The sequence below is a fragment of the Sinocyclocheilus grahami genome, unplaced genomic scaffold (genome assembly GCF_001515645.1).
Source record: "Sinocyclocheilus grahami isolate Dianchi unplaced genomic scaffold, SAMN03320097.WGS_v1.1 scaffold119.1, whole genome shotgun sequence".
NCBI lineage: Eukaryota > Metazoa > Chordata > Actinopteri > Cypriniformes > Cyprinidae > Sinocyclocheilus > Sinocyclocheilus grahami.
In genome coordinates, this window is record NW_015505298.1 from 1,218,887 (window position 1) to 1,234,646 (window position 15,760).

Here is a 15,760-nt window from a genome sequence, read left to right on the forward strand (position 1 = left end):
TACTGTACCTTTTGATCAAATCGATGCATGTTTGCTGAATAAAAGTATTAATTTCTTTAAATATAAAAATCTTACTGACCCCAAGCTTTTTTTTTTATTTAATGGGGTGCCATGAGCAAAAAAAAAAGGCTGATTTCAAACCAATACCTCTGGGGGTTCCTGCACCAGCTGAGCATCTGCCACTGAGTTGAATGGAAATGCTAACAGATAGCCTTCTCCAGGTAGACCTCCTTGGGGCAAATGCTCAGCAGGCTTGTGCGTTAATCCATCTATGAGCGAGATGTGCATGGAAAGAGTCAGACCCAGCACACTATGCAGACAGCAGAAGAGGGAGTAACTTCCTGCAGTGGGTAAAGGCAAATAGAAAGAGAAGATGAAAGACAAACAGAGACAGGAGAGAGAAATGAAGAACAGGTCAGGCAAGATGCTGGAGGGAGCGAACTGTAATATGTACCTTTAGCCGGACCATGGCACATACAAACATGGACTGAAACATAAAGGAAATTCATACTTTGGTTCGGGAGGAAGGTCACTAATATTGACCGCCTTATTGTTATATGCCTAAATGTTCTGAAAGCATTTTGTGATGCTAAGAAATGCCATAGAAAACAGGAAAAGGGGTCAAGGATGTTGACCAAAAGGTGATAGAGTTTCTTTCTACAGTGAACAAAAGGCACATTTTCATTCAGAAAAATGCAAGATGCAATTAAGTCTGACTGTAGTTGCGTGAAGTGAGCAGGAGAGGACAGATTTTTATAGATTGAATGAGTGTGGAAAGGTCTGGCAACAGAAAGCTGAGGAGTCCAGGAACAGAGCAAATGGAAAATGAGTGGAAAGTGAGAGAGGGATTGGGAGGGAGGGGCTGGGGAAAAGGAGGCACGGCCTGCATTCTATTCTGCCTATCACATCCACCACATCCAGGGGCAGGCAATGAGAACTGGTGTAGGAGCGAATGAGAGGAGGAAGAGCGAGAGAGAGAGAGAGAGAGAGAGAGAGAGAGAGAGAGCATGTGAAGGAGAGAGGTAGACGGAGATGTATATTCTCAGCCTGTGGCAGAGAGCTTGGTCGTATCAGAATAGCACAGGACGGTCCTGGTCCAAAGTCTGTTTCGGAGTGTGGGCCGGACAGTATGACGGATTCTGAAGCCAAAGTGAACTCCAAAAAAGCTGGCATTCGGGCTGCTGTCATTCTGATCGGACTACTGCACAAGTCCAGACGGCAGAAGGAGAAAGAGAGGGACAAGGAGCGGTGGGTGAACTTTTCTTTTTCCCACCTCCTAGTTTGACCTGATGTTCAGATCTGGCTGTTGTTACTGGCCTGTGTGCTCTGGTTGGCCTGTGTTTTTGTATGAGGTTTATGGCTATGTAGGTCATTGTATGTACACTTTATACATTTATTGTTGTCCCAGAGTGCGTTGTAATTGGGTCTGTATATAGTAAAGGACTTTTTTGTGTGTGTGGCTCATTTGAGGATGTTCTCGTTGCAAGCTTGTCTTCCTCTTCATATGCCCCAAAGCAAAATTTCAGACGCAGATATTACACTTGTTCATAGCTCAGGATACTTAATGCAGTTCTCAATTATTGAAGTGTCATTGAAGTATCTCAGCTGTTTCTGATGGAGAAATAACAAATAAGACAATTGTTGATATACAGTAAAAGTGAATATAAAATTAACATGGATTGCATTTTTGGTCTTGAAAGAATTTAATGAGAAATGTTTAATTTAATCACAGACTTGGCAAATCTCAGCACAGTTTGAGACATTGTTTTAGTGCTATTTATTTGTATAATTTAAGTTCTCGTTTTATTAATTTATTTTGTAATTTCCTAATTTTTATTCTTTTTTTTTTTAAATATTACTATTTGTTTAATTTATTTTTATTAAAATTTTAGTTTTTGTTTTCAGTTAGTAATTATAGTCCTTCAACTTTAGTTGGCAACATATTATTTTTTAAATTTAATTTAATTTTAATGAACAAAAATGCTTTAAATAATTTTAAATAATATTAGTTAATAATATCAATAGTTGAGAGTCTTCTGAAACTCTGACTTTGTGTGTGACCTGCCCTGCTCTTTGTCTAATCTTATTGCTGTCTAAGAGAAACAGTTAAGATAATAAGAAGATTGCATATGTATTTTTTCTTTCCTGTGTAACCGTCCATGTACAAAGAGTTCCAAGCAAATACAGCTCTGTTAAACAAACAGAGAGTAAATAGAGAGAGAGTGAGAGACAAGAGCGGTAAATAGTTTTCACCAATATCTCCTGGTCAGGGTCATGCAGGTCAGATCGTACAGTATGTGGAAGTAAATCTCCGAGAATGAGACCATGAAACTATTTCTCAGCTATCATTTACTCATCTTCTCCAGTGGTTGTCTGGTCAGTAGCCGTGTTGCACTGTATCAACTGGAATCATTATTGCAAACAGTGGCCCCATTGTAACTTTGTCTAATCATTAATTTAAAACTGATTTGACTGCATACTGACACACACCCAAACTCACTCTTTTACGCCGATGTCGTGCTGCTTGCAACCACACAATACGATTTGTCTTCGTAGGCGCCGTGTGTGTGGATCCATTTGCATAGATCTCATCGATAACTAGCGTGGATACTGACATCACTGCGAGACGGCCCAGCTGGAGTCGCCACTTTTATTCCCTTTAGATCAGTTCTGTCCTGTTCTTCAGCTCAGATGTGCACTCCGTGAGAACAGAGTCTATAAATATAACAGGCTTTTCAGATCTCATGCGTTTGAATGAGTGATAAGTGGGGCATATTTGTAAATGTTCTAATGAGATTCTCCTTGATGGTTGGTCTGTCAGGAAGGTTATTGTTTTAATTGAAAGGTTGATTGCTGTAGTAATTGCATTGTTTTATCTTAAAACTAAAGGTTTGGTACAAGATTCAAGAGCACTTCAGAGTGTAATTTGTTCTCTGATTAGAGTTGATATACATTCTTTGAGTAGGTAAAAAGATATTTTAAAAGCATTTTCTTAATCAGTATCTTTGTCTTGTATTTCAATAAAAATATCACAGAGAATATCCATTGAATAAATGATTTATTTAATTTCTAATATTTCATCTTGATTTTTTGTATTATTTAGTCATTATTAATCTAATAAAATATTTATTATTCGTTTTTACCACGTTGGCAGAGTTTATTGTAAAGATTTAAGAACTTTTTGGGGCATAAAATAAAAAAGGAAATAGTGAGTGCAATGCTTTATACTATTTTCCAATAGGTGGATTGATGATATATTCTCTGAAAATACAATGTCATTTCATGTCATTTTCAGTAAAAAATATCCAATTATTCATAAAACAAGGTAAATCTACTTTCTTAAGATAGACTTATTCACATAAAATAGAATATATTTAATAATTAATATAACATGTCATCATGAATTTTATAATAAAATGTATGCATTTTTATGAAATTAAATTTATAATAGTAGTTCATCTTAAATAATGTATTAATTATTTTTTCTTTACCCCAATGGCAGATTTTATTTTAAGCATTTAAGAACTTATTTGTAGCTTAAATAAATAAATAAATGAGGTTTCATTGCTTCATACTATTTTCCAGTGGGTTAAATTTGGATATATTCTCTAAAAACTAGTCTTAATATCTTAATATCCTCAAGTACATTTATTTAATTCATTGTTATCTTTTGATATTTTTACTGGAAAACAAGACAAAAATGCTTAACATGATAATATTTACATTGTTTGTTGTTTGCAGTCTCTCTACCAGTTTGACTAGTTTTATTTTGGTTATTAATATTTCGTTATTTGACATGATGTTCCTCTTCCATTTATCTTAGCAAGTGCTGCAAGATGAGAGCAGCAGCGAAAGCATTTCTTCATAAGTTCATTAAGCACCAAAGCAAATGTTTTTCTGGTTTCCTGTTTCATTTACTGAAATCTAATTTTCTCCACCTTCATCACTCATTTCTCCCATGATCCTGTCTCCTGCAGCTCGCATGAACTGCCTTCACCTCCTGACTCATTCAGTTTCCATCACACTTTATTTTCCTTTAGGTTTTTTCACTTTCCTTCTTCACATCGTTTCTTCACGTGTAATTTTGAGCCCTATGCACCTCCGCTGTGCCCTTCCCCCTTACTTCCTCTTTGCTCAGTTGTTTGCTCCCCCCCCCCCCCCCCCCCAGAAAGCGTTTTTGATTAGCAGCTGTGTGAAATTAAACTAAACTAGGTCACCTTTTGCCCTATGTCTCGCTTATAAACATACAAAGACTCAAAGTCCTTTAGGTCAGAGGATAAGATTCCTAACATAAGATTCCAGTTCAGTTCCTCATTCAGTACCACAGATGCATCATCGTCTGTAACTGTAAGAGCGAGTCATCGTGAGTATACCTGGAAAAAACATGTGGCTCATTCATCCAGAAGAGGCCGTAAAACAGACCTCTAGCTGCCAGCACAATGGCAAAGCACACTCAGTGATATACACACAGTATGTCATAAAAACTCAAACTAAAGGGCTCAAATGGCAGCACTTTGGGGAAGTTATGGATTATGATATAATCATGTTCCTTATCAGTCCTGCTAAACAGAAACATTAAATGGACAGAATATTGCTTCTGAAGCTCCATGTACATTTTGTGATTTACAGTATACTTTCATACAAAGGCAAAATGCAGTCATTTTGTCAAAGAGCCAATAAGTGTGTCCATAATGAAAAAAAGGAAAAGTCGGTAACACTTTACATTAAGGTTCCCTTTATAAAGGGTTTATAAAGGTGTTAATAAATGACTAATAACTGCATTATAAATCATTGATATACAGTTATAAATGCATGAATAAAAGGGTGATTTTGATGCAATACCTGCCAAATAGTGAGCCATTTTTAACTCACATGTTATAAATGCTTAACAAATATATTTATTAGTACTTATTTCACTCAAAACCAGATTCCTGATTTTATTCATGATGCAGCAAAAATTTACTATTTTAGCAAGACTGAAGGGTGTTGTATTTATGGTTTTCTCATTTATATATCATGACTCGTGTCACTTTTCTTACCAGAATCTACTCTGTACCTTACCCATGACTCTCCGCAAAAGTTCATGATGCCTATCCACAGCAATGATTAGAAACTGATATATTTTGTTTATCAAGATGAAATTATCATCTTGATTTTTATTTTGGGGGAAAAATCATAAAAGCACACCCATGGCTTGATGAGATATTAATATTGAAAATTTTAATTCCAATATTTCCTGTGAACTTTAATGTAATGAACCATTATTTAATGATTTATAAACATTAATAACCTACGAAAGTGCACCTTAATGTAAAGTGAACATCTGTGAACCAGTTATTAATGAGTTATAAATGTTAATAACGTCTAAAAGTGAACCTTAATGTAAAGTGATCACCTGCGAACCATTTATTAATGATCTATAAACGTTAATAACCTGTGAAAGTGAACCTCAATGTAAAGTGAACATCTGTGAGCCATTTATTAATGAGTTACAAATGTTAGTAACCTGTGAAAGCAAACCTTAATGTAAAGTGATCACCTGCGAACCATTTATTAATGAGTTACAAATGTTAGTAACCTGTGAAAGCAAACCTTAATGTAAAGTGATCACCTGCGAACCATTTATTAATGAGTTACAAATGTTAGTAACCTGTGAAAGCAAACCTTAATGTAAAGTGATCACCTGCGAACCATTTATTAATGAGTTACAAATGTTAGTAACCTGTGAAAGCAAACCTTAATGTAAAGTGATCACCTGCGAACCATTTATTAATGAGTTACAAATGTTAGTAACCTGTGAAAGCAAACCTTAATGTAAAGTGATCACCTGCGAACCATTTATTAATGAGTTACAGACGTTAGTAATCTGTGAAAATGAACCTTAATGTAAAGTGAACACCTGTGAACCATTTATTAATGAATTACAGACGTTAGTAATCTGTGAAAATGAACCTTAATGTAAAGTGAACACCTGTAAAACCATTTATTAATGAATTACAGACGTTAGTAATCTGTGAAAATGAACCTTAATGTAAAGTGAACACCTGTGAACCATTTATTAATGAGTATTAAACATTAGTAACCAGTCAAAGTGAACTTTAATGTAAAATGGACACAATAATTATTTATTTATTGATTGATTGATTATTGCACACACAGAAAAGTTAGTAAAAAAGTAAAAAAGTTAGTATTTTCTGGTAAAATAAATGTTATTGTTGTTGCACTACATCAGCAAACAACTTTCAACTTGAAACAAAAAGATTAATCTTTTCTTTTATAGCACACTAGAACATTACTGAGCATAACTTCACACAAAAAAGTGGCTTATAAAAGTAAACTCACATTATAACTGTCACGAAAACAGTCCATGGAAAACTGTTTATTAAGCACCAGAGCTAAACATTTCCATTAATATTTTTCTCGCACTAACTCCCAGAGGCGGCAGCACCCACTATCAGGTCTGCAGAGTCGGTGGCTGAAGCTACAGTCTCTCCTGAGGTGGTGGTGTTCGCTGCGGTGTTCCCCGAAGCGATGGTGCCCGCTGCAGTTTCTCCAGATCATGTGCTGCAGAACCTTCCGAAGCGGCGGTGCTCGCTTCAGCTCCTTGCGTGGTGGTGGCGCCTAGAAACGTACATTGTTTTTGCGGTTTCTGATCTTCGCCTGTTTCCTTGGATTTCTCCCTCTCGTCTCGCCCCTTTTGATTCTGTCTGCTGATCGGTGACCTACGCTAGCCCCAGGACTATTCTTGTGTTTTGCCCGCCATATACCTGTTTGCCATTGTTTTGACCCTGCCTGTGTACTACGTCTCTTTAATAAAGCCTGCAGATGGATCCACACGTGTCATGTCTCGTCAGCCCCGTTACAATAACTAAGCGTCAAATCTGGGCACCGCAGCAAAAAATGGCTGCCCACTGCTCCCCGGTGTGTGTGTGCACTTTGGATGGGATAAATGTAGAGCACTAATTCCGAGTATGGGTCACCATACTTGGCCACATGTCACGTCACTTTAAAACTTTTTTAAAACCTTTAAATGCAAAAATATTTTTATTTTATCTAATTTAACAGTTTTCAGAAAATAATTAAATCAGTGACTGAAAGCACCATTACAAAACATTATCACATTAATAAGCAATCAGTAATTACTTTTTGATATCATGATAAAGCCCACTGTAACTTCAGTATTTGTTCATCCACACTCAGTAATGTTACCTGCGCGCGAGCGAACCGTCCGCGGGAGCGCCGGAGCAGTTATTTATTTGTATGGTAACTAATTAATTCAACTAACAAAGCAATTACACATATAAACACTTGAACAATATACTCTGCAGTGTCACCTCACAGTTAGCTGAGCAGTCAAATTAATAAACACAATGTGAGAGCACGCTTCAGAGCACGTTGCAACAATCCTAACAGCATGAATTCTTCTTCTTTGAAAACGTGACTTTACATCGGATGCTCGCTAGCGCCAACTACAGGCTTTGGTGACACACAGGCAACTACATACACTTAGGCTTTAGTGATGTGATCCTGAAAGAATATCATAAAAAATCATGCATTATATGCAATGAAAATTATTTTTATTAGTAGTAGTAACTATATACTTCCTAAAAAAAACGTATTTGTCACAGATTGTATTGAAGGGCAGTGAGGAAGCAGGATTCAGATGCAACAGTACCATCTATGTTTATTAAGAAGATTACTGAACTCAGGGAAATGTAGGACAACAAACCATTCACATAAAAACAAATTTAGACAACCAAATACTAAAACTCTACTACTCTGTACCATGGGTGTGAACTCGAGTCACATGACTCGAGACTTGACTCGGACTCGAGTCCCAAATTTGATGACATGCGACTCGACTCTACATAATTAAAGAAGACTTGAGACTCGACTTAGACTTTGACAGCAATGACTTGAGACTTGACTTAGACTTGAGCCCTGTGGGTGGGTTGCACCAACAAGGATTAAATTAAGCAAAGTTTAGAGCTAATCAAGGATTTGTTGATCTGGGTTTTATTTTAAATCGAGTTGTGTTGCACCACTTAATTTTAAATTTAGATTAACAAATCGTGGATTCAAATTCTAACCTGCGATTAAAACCTCCATACAATTTTCTCCACCATGATGGATTTATCATGTAATTAAACAGCAACAATGCTAATATTCCTTATCCTCTGTCTCTGACATAAGTTGCTTTTGTCGATAAAGGAAATAAACCGTCCACCGTCTTTATAAACCGCTAACGTACATAGAGAGACCGTTGATCAAACGGCTAATCAAGCAAGCAATCAAAACTTTGAGGCAGTGCATACGGATTTAATAATATTGGAAATATATTTATAGTATAAATTAATGGAGTATAGCGTATGACAAAACAATCGAGATAAGAGAAAATAACTGGCATGATTCGCGGAGTGACTACCTCCGCTCGTGACAGTGGCGCCCTGTCCGTTTGATCGCCGTTCAACAGCACGTGTGGAGCGGGGCGTGAGAACAGTGTTGCCAACTAATTTTCAGGGGAAGTTGCTAAAGGAAGGTTGATTTGTAGCTAAAAGTTGCTAAATTATGTTGTGATGACATTGCGTGATGACGTCACTATGTAATCACGATGCAAAATTGTCAAATCTAAGCAAAAACATATATATTTTATATATGTTAATTTAGATTTGTTCGTAGCAATATAAATGCATAATATAATATTAAAATATAAATAACTTTTTTAATTCATTGAATTATCAAAAACTTACACATTTTTGAACGATTACAATTTAAGTTTTATACTTTAAAGCAGTTGATTAGTAGTTAGTTAGTATGCTGCACTCTAAGAAAAGTTTAAAAATAATGCACAATCTACTGTGTTAATATGAAGGAATTTTCTGAATTTATTTTTCCACAGGTTTTTGTACCTGCATTTTTCATTACGCATTGTATTTTGTGTTTTCGGGTTACAACGGATAATGGATAATGTCCTGGAAAGTTACTAGCACCTTTTCCATTTTTCTGCATATTTTTCTTACAGTGTACTAACTCATCAACAATCACAGGTACAAGCTACTAACAAAGTGTCTCATAAATGAAAAATAACTATTCAATTATTATTATTATTATTACTATTAAATTAAACAATTGCAAATAGCAGCTAACTTAATTCCTGTAACTTGTGTACTGCTAGGCATCTTTGGGTTCCTCTTTTTGTGTAATTTAAATGGTAAATTGTGCCTTTTTATCATTTGAGTCCCTTATCAAAAGTTGCTAAAAGCTGCCAAATAAAAAAAAAAAAAAAAGCAACATTTGTTGCTAGGAGCTTTTGGAAGAAAAAGTTGCTAGGGTAGTCTGAAAAGTTGCTAAATTTAGCAACAAAATTGCTAAGTTGGCAACACTGCGTGAGAAATGAGAGGCGCGGCCGCGATCCTGTCTTCTTTTCTTTGTCGTAAGGCGAGATGCACCGAGATTCCATATGTGATGGATTCACATACCGGACTCGATAGCAGACGCAAGTTTACTATGGGCTGCAATGACCCTCAAAATCTGCTGGCTCAGTGCGCTTTAATTTTCATTTTTATTTATAATAAACACCTCTCTGAGACCTGATGACACACCCGCTGTTTCTGTCTTTGTTCAATCAGCCACATAATTGTAACTGTAGGTGCACTTTATTTTATTTAAACCTCCTCACCTGTCAATTTAAAATTAATCCCTAATTGAGATTTAAATCTGACTTTAAAGTTATGGAGTAACATGATTAAAGTTAATCTACAAACCCAATTCCAAAAAAGTTGGGACACTGTACAAATTGTGAGTAAAAAAAAGAATGGAATAATTTACAAATCTCATAAACTTATATTTTATTCACAATAGAATATAGATAACATATCAAATGTTGAAAGTGAGACATTTAATTGCAAACCATTTAGTTATAATTTGATGACAAAAACATGCACATTAGGCCTAATGTCTGAAGTGGGCAAGCGGCAATAGGCCTAATGATCATTTAAAATATAATTTGAAGAAGTGTTTCTTTCACAAAATGAGTATTGTATATATAACTATAAAATATAGGCTACTCAATTTCACCCATCTCACATGAAATTGAACTATGCCAAACATATTCTACCTGCCTTCCTGATATAAATTACTATGAATTTGATATGGTAATTAATACTGAGACACTAATTTGGGCAAAGAGCACTAATGACTTGTTTAAGACTTGAAGCTAAAAGTTGAGGACTTGCAACTCGACTTGGACTTGCCTGTCTTGACTCGGGACTTGATTCGAGAATTGAATGCAAAGACTCGAGACTTACTTGTGACTTGCAAATTAATGACTTGGTCCCACCTCTGCTTTTTACTGTAGGAATATAATAGACAAAAGGAGAAAGGAACAAAATACAACAGAATGCAATAATATAAAAAATAATCACTAAGCAAACAAACACAAAACTAAATGTGACATTATATAAATACGTTATATATTACATCTTATAATAATATGTAGAAACAACATTAGAAATCTGTGAAAACTCTTGTAGATTATATGTTGTTATACAATTTACTTTCTGGTGTGCAGAACGTTACTGAGTGTGGATGAACAAATACTGAAGTTACAGTGGGCTTTATCATGATATCAAAAAGTAATTACGGTTTGCTTATTAATATGATAATGTTCTGTAACTGTGCTTTCAGTCATTTAATTAATTATTTACTCAAAACTGTTAAATTAGATCAAATATAAATGTGTATTTTTTTTGGTGCTTAGATATAATTTACTGGAATACTTTATTGTGTTTCTGAATTGTTTATTGTGAGTTTACTTTTATAAGCCACTTTCCATGTGCAGTTATGCTCAGCAATGTTCTTTAAGTAGTTTTGTTTACTGATATAGTGCATCAACAATAAAATACATTTAACAGAGAAAAAAAAACCTTCTGTGTGTGCATTAATAATTAATAAATGATTAGTGTGTCCACTTTACTTTAAAGTTCACTTTCACAGGTTAGTGATGTTCATAACTCATTAATAAATGGTTCACAGGTGTTCACTTTTAAGGTTCGCTTTCACAGGTTATTAACGTTTATAGATCATTAATAAATGGTTCACAGGTGTTCACTTTACATTAAGGTTCATTTTTAGACGTTATTAACATTTATAACTAATTAATAACTGGTTCACAGATGTTCACGTTACAGTAAGGCTCACTTTCACAAGTTATTAACGTTTAAAAATCATTAATTAATGGTTCATTACATTAAAGTTCATAGGTAATATTGGAATTGAAATTTTCAATATTAATATCTCATCAAGTCATGGGTGTGCTTTTATGATTTTCCCCCCAAAATAAAAATCAAGATGATAATTTCATCTTAATAAACAAAATATATCAGTTTCTAATCATTGCTGTGAATAGGCATCATGAACTTTTGCAGAGAATCATGGGTAAGGTACAGAGTAGATGCTGTGAAATAAATTTAAAAAATATGTTAAAATATTATCTGGAAAATATTGACTTTGTGTTAACTTGACACTTCATCTATTATTTTATTAAATTTTTTATTATTTAATTTTATTTAATTTTATTCCTTAGTCTAAGCACAGTATTATGAACTTGGTGGAGAATGCTTAAAAAAGTTAAAACTGTGTTTTTAGCTTTATTCTGTGGAAAATGAATGATTAACATGCATAAATGTATAAAATGTTGTCCTGACTGCTTTACTGCTACTTTCGTCCTGCTGAGAGTTATTATCCTGCACTGCGGCTATAGGATGTCAGCCCTTGAGCAGTTGCCATAGTAGCGAGGCAAGTCTTGCTAATGTGTAATGGTGACTGAATGGCTGTATTAATTGAGTTATTGATTGTCTACAGACCGTGGGCAAAATCTCAGGTAGAGTAAAATGAAGAACAGGTGCAAAAAGTCAAGGGCCAACTGGTTTGAGTTTGTAGAGGTTTATAAATAAGCCAGATGTGAATATTGCGTCATTAAGTGATCATAGAAAGGTTGACAACTGCTATTTTTTGTTGTTCTCAGAACTAGTTATTGAACAGTCTGTTAAGAAGGAATGCGTTTGAATTTGATCAAATAAAAATCATAACACACTGTCATAGCTCAATACCATATTCCTCTACTTTAATACATTGTTTACAAAAGTTAAACAAGAAAAAAAAACAAAGAAAAAAGACTGAATGCTTTAACTGAGCCCTATTGAGCGACTTTTGTGTGCCGCTCTAATACGTGTTAGCACAGCAGGGACTAAAAGCAGAGAGGATTTTAACAGCACTCAGTATCGATTGTTCCTTTTATGTGTTAAAATGTTCTGTTTCAGCAGAGTTTATTTCTTAATTAAATTTCCATATGGAGTTCATCAAAATTACCTTTGTACAAGTCATTTTCATTTGTGAGTGTGTTAGTTTGTGTACACAAAGTGTGTGTGTCTGAATGTGATGCACCATGTTTGGGACACTGGCCGCTGTCCACATTTCTCACTTTCTATAAATAGCCTCAACATATCATCATACAACAGAAAGCAGCACTCTGACCACTCTAACTGCTATCTGAGGAAAAAACATCCTTAAAAGACACTGGTATTGCTTCCCATAATCCCTTTCTGGAAGAAGAATGATAAAAGACTACCTCAGCATGTGAACTGTCAGTTTAGCCGACAAGCAGATAAAAGACTACCTCAGCATGTGGACTGTCAGTTTAGCCGACAAGCAGAGCTTTGTTTGACGCTGTCATAATAATCATGGAACCATAGCTTATAGAAAATGTTTAGGCCACGGACTCAGATGAGCATAATGTATCTGTAAAACAATGAACCTGACAGGAGTGTATTAAATTAGTTTATGCGAGCAGAACAAATACGCACTGCCATTGGTAGGTAACAATCTAATTGGCTGAATATTAAGGCCATTACTGCAGTGATGTGGCTGCAATTTGTCATTTGAAATGATCAAAGAGGGAATGATCAAGTTCATTATTGGTTTTCATGGGTCAAAAATAACATTTATAATTAGGATTTAATTGTCAACCCTCTGGCAGTATGTCCTTTCCTCCTGTCTAGTGTCATCTCCTATCCTATTTAATTAGTTAGTGATAATGTATAGTCAGCATGTCAGTATCACAAAATAAACTCCAACAGGGTAAACAGTATCTGTGCTTTCCAAATAAATAATTGAATAAATAAACACACTTATTATTATTATTATTATTATTATTATTATTAATTTTTTAAAGTTTTGTTTTGTTTTTTGTTTTGTTTTGTTTTGTTTTGTAGATTATTCCTATGATGGCAAAGCTGATTTTTCAGCAGTCTTCAGTGTCACATGATCCTTCAGAAATCATTCTCATATGCTGATTTTGTGCTCAAGAAACATTTCTTATTATTATCAATGTTGAAACAGTTGTGTTGTGTAATATATATTTTTGTTGTTAAAAACTGTAATAATTTATTTTAATTTTTTTGATGAATAGAAAGTTGAGCATTTTTTCTAATAGAAATCTTTTGTAACATTATAAATGTACATGCTGTCACGTTTTGATCAATTTAATGCAATGAAAACAATATTATTTGTTAAAAAAAACAAACAGACTTTTGAGTTGAAATGATTTTATTATGTGAGAAGAAAGAGACCACAGAGTGATACGAGATCATATTTATTTAGGAAATTGGTCCCTGCCAAATATTTCGACCAATCAGAATCAAGACGGCTGTGTTTCAGTTCTCTACTTTCAGTACTCAGTCTGTATGTTGTCTTTCTCTCTTTGGAGTGTAATCAAAGCATGAGGTATGTTGCCGGAACATTAGATAATCATAATCACTGGGCAGATGTGATTAGTATTGAATCAGTCCTAATTAAAGAGGCAGATATACAGCCTTGTGATGAAACTGTGGACTGGAAATGAAAGGAGACAGCATGTGCTGGACAACTAGAGATATCGCAGCTTCCCAGTTCTCCCTATGAGCTGATAAGATTATAATGAACCCATAAGTGTGATTTACTGGGATTGTTAATTGTGTTTCTGGCCTGCTGTAAGGCTTTATTCATAAGTAAGCATCGAAAAGCAGTACCAGGAAAAAGTTTCATATAGCTTTCAAATAATATATAAGTCTTAATCTTTCCATTGTGCACGGCACAGCAAACCTTTCAGTTCTCATATACATTTTATGAATTTAAACACATGAAATCTTGATCACAGTTTGTGACTCCAGTCTTTCAATTAACATCATGTTAAGTGAAAAGCTGCATGTATGTAAGAAACAAATGCATCATTAAGATGTTTTAACTTTAAACTGTCAATTCAGACCAAAATACCAGTCTATAATCCATTATAATGCTTGCTCCAGTGGATAAAGGCCCGCTTCTTTTGTCCAAAATCCACCGACATATTTCTTTAGAACTGTTTTGGACTGTTTCTGCTTATAAACAGTGCTTGATCTGTGCACATTTCTCTCCTGCGTCAGATAAGACTACTTTTTCACTGGAGAAAGCAATATTATGGATAGAGGACTTGTCTTTTATCCGAATATGAAGGTAAAAACATCTTGATGGATTCGTTTCTTAAAAACATGCTGCTTTTTGCTTCACAATATGTTACTTAATAGACTGGCATTGTGTGGATTACTTGTGGATTACTGTTATATTTTTATCAGCTGTTCAGACTCATTCTGACGGCACCCATTCCCTGCAGAGGATCCATTCGTGATGTAATGCTAGATTTTTCCAAATCTGTTCTAATGAAGAAACAAACTCATCTACATCCTGTGGGTGGACCCATCCTTTCATGCTAAGTGAGAGTGATGTAGTCAATGATGCAGTTACATCAGCAATGAACGTGATTAGACGGTCAAAATGCTGATCACACTCCTTTTAGCAAAACACATTACATTGTGTCTCTAAAGCAGGGGTGTCAAACTCAATTCCTGGAGAGCCGGAGCCCTGCAGAGTTTTGTTCCAACCCTGCTCCAACACGCATATGTAGTTTTCAAATAAGCCTGAAGGACTTGATTAGTTGGATAAGGTGTGTTTAATTAGGGTTGAATCTAAACTAAAGCTCCGACCCTCCAGGAATTGAGTTTGACACCCCTGCTCTAAAGCCACAGTGGTTTCAGACTGCATATGAATGCAGTGCATATGTATTCCAGTGCCCATATTAACAGATTACAGCATTTTGGTCCATTTTGGTACCTTAAAAGTACATATTAGTACTTAAAGTGTACATAGAACCTAATAGGTACAAAAGTGTACCTTTTGAAAAGGTACCGCCCCAGTGAGTGTATGTTGGCATCTGCCTAATTGGATGAATCTGTGCCAAAATACTTTAGACTTGGACTGACCCCACAACCTTTGACATCAGCCTCTACTGTTATCCATCTGTTTGCCTCTTGACTTTAGACTGTACTGTACTGGCAGCTGGCATTGTTCTTGTGACCCAGCTGGGAAAAAGATGTGATTTCAGTATAGAGGTGAATTTGAACATGATTGGCCATTTTCATCAAGAACCGTGGTGTTCTGGAGCATGTACCTCAATCAGCTGCAGTCATGGCTAGATGGAATAGATGTTTACTCAGTGTTTCTTATTATGAATGGAAAGACTGGCAGCCAGACACACACTCACATTTGGCTTTTGGGCTAATTGAACTGTTTCTGTGTGCTGGATGTATTTTGGAAAGGAAAAAAGGGAGTATGTGCATTAACAAAGTACATTAACATTGACTTTGTCCCTCCACCTAATGTGATATTTTAGTAATGTCCAGATAACCTA

General features: G+C 35.2%; 1 protein-coding gene across 1 annotated transcript in view; it reads left to right on the top strand.

The window, feature by feature from the left end:
* Positions 1–980: 980 nt before the first annotated feature.
* Positions 981–15,760, top strand: part of LOC107589747 (rap1 GTPase-activating protein 2-like) — a 46,702-nt gene continuing 31,922 nt past the window's right edge. Inside the window, exon 1 of the mRNA XM_016278269.1 lies at positions 981–1,248. Within this exon, the coding sequence (XP_016133755.1) occupies positions 1,130–1,248 (119 nt within the window). The 5' untranslated portion in view covers positions 981–1,129. The remainder of the gene's footprint in view (positions 1,249–15,760) is intronic.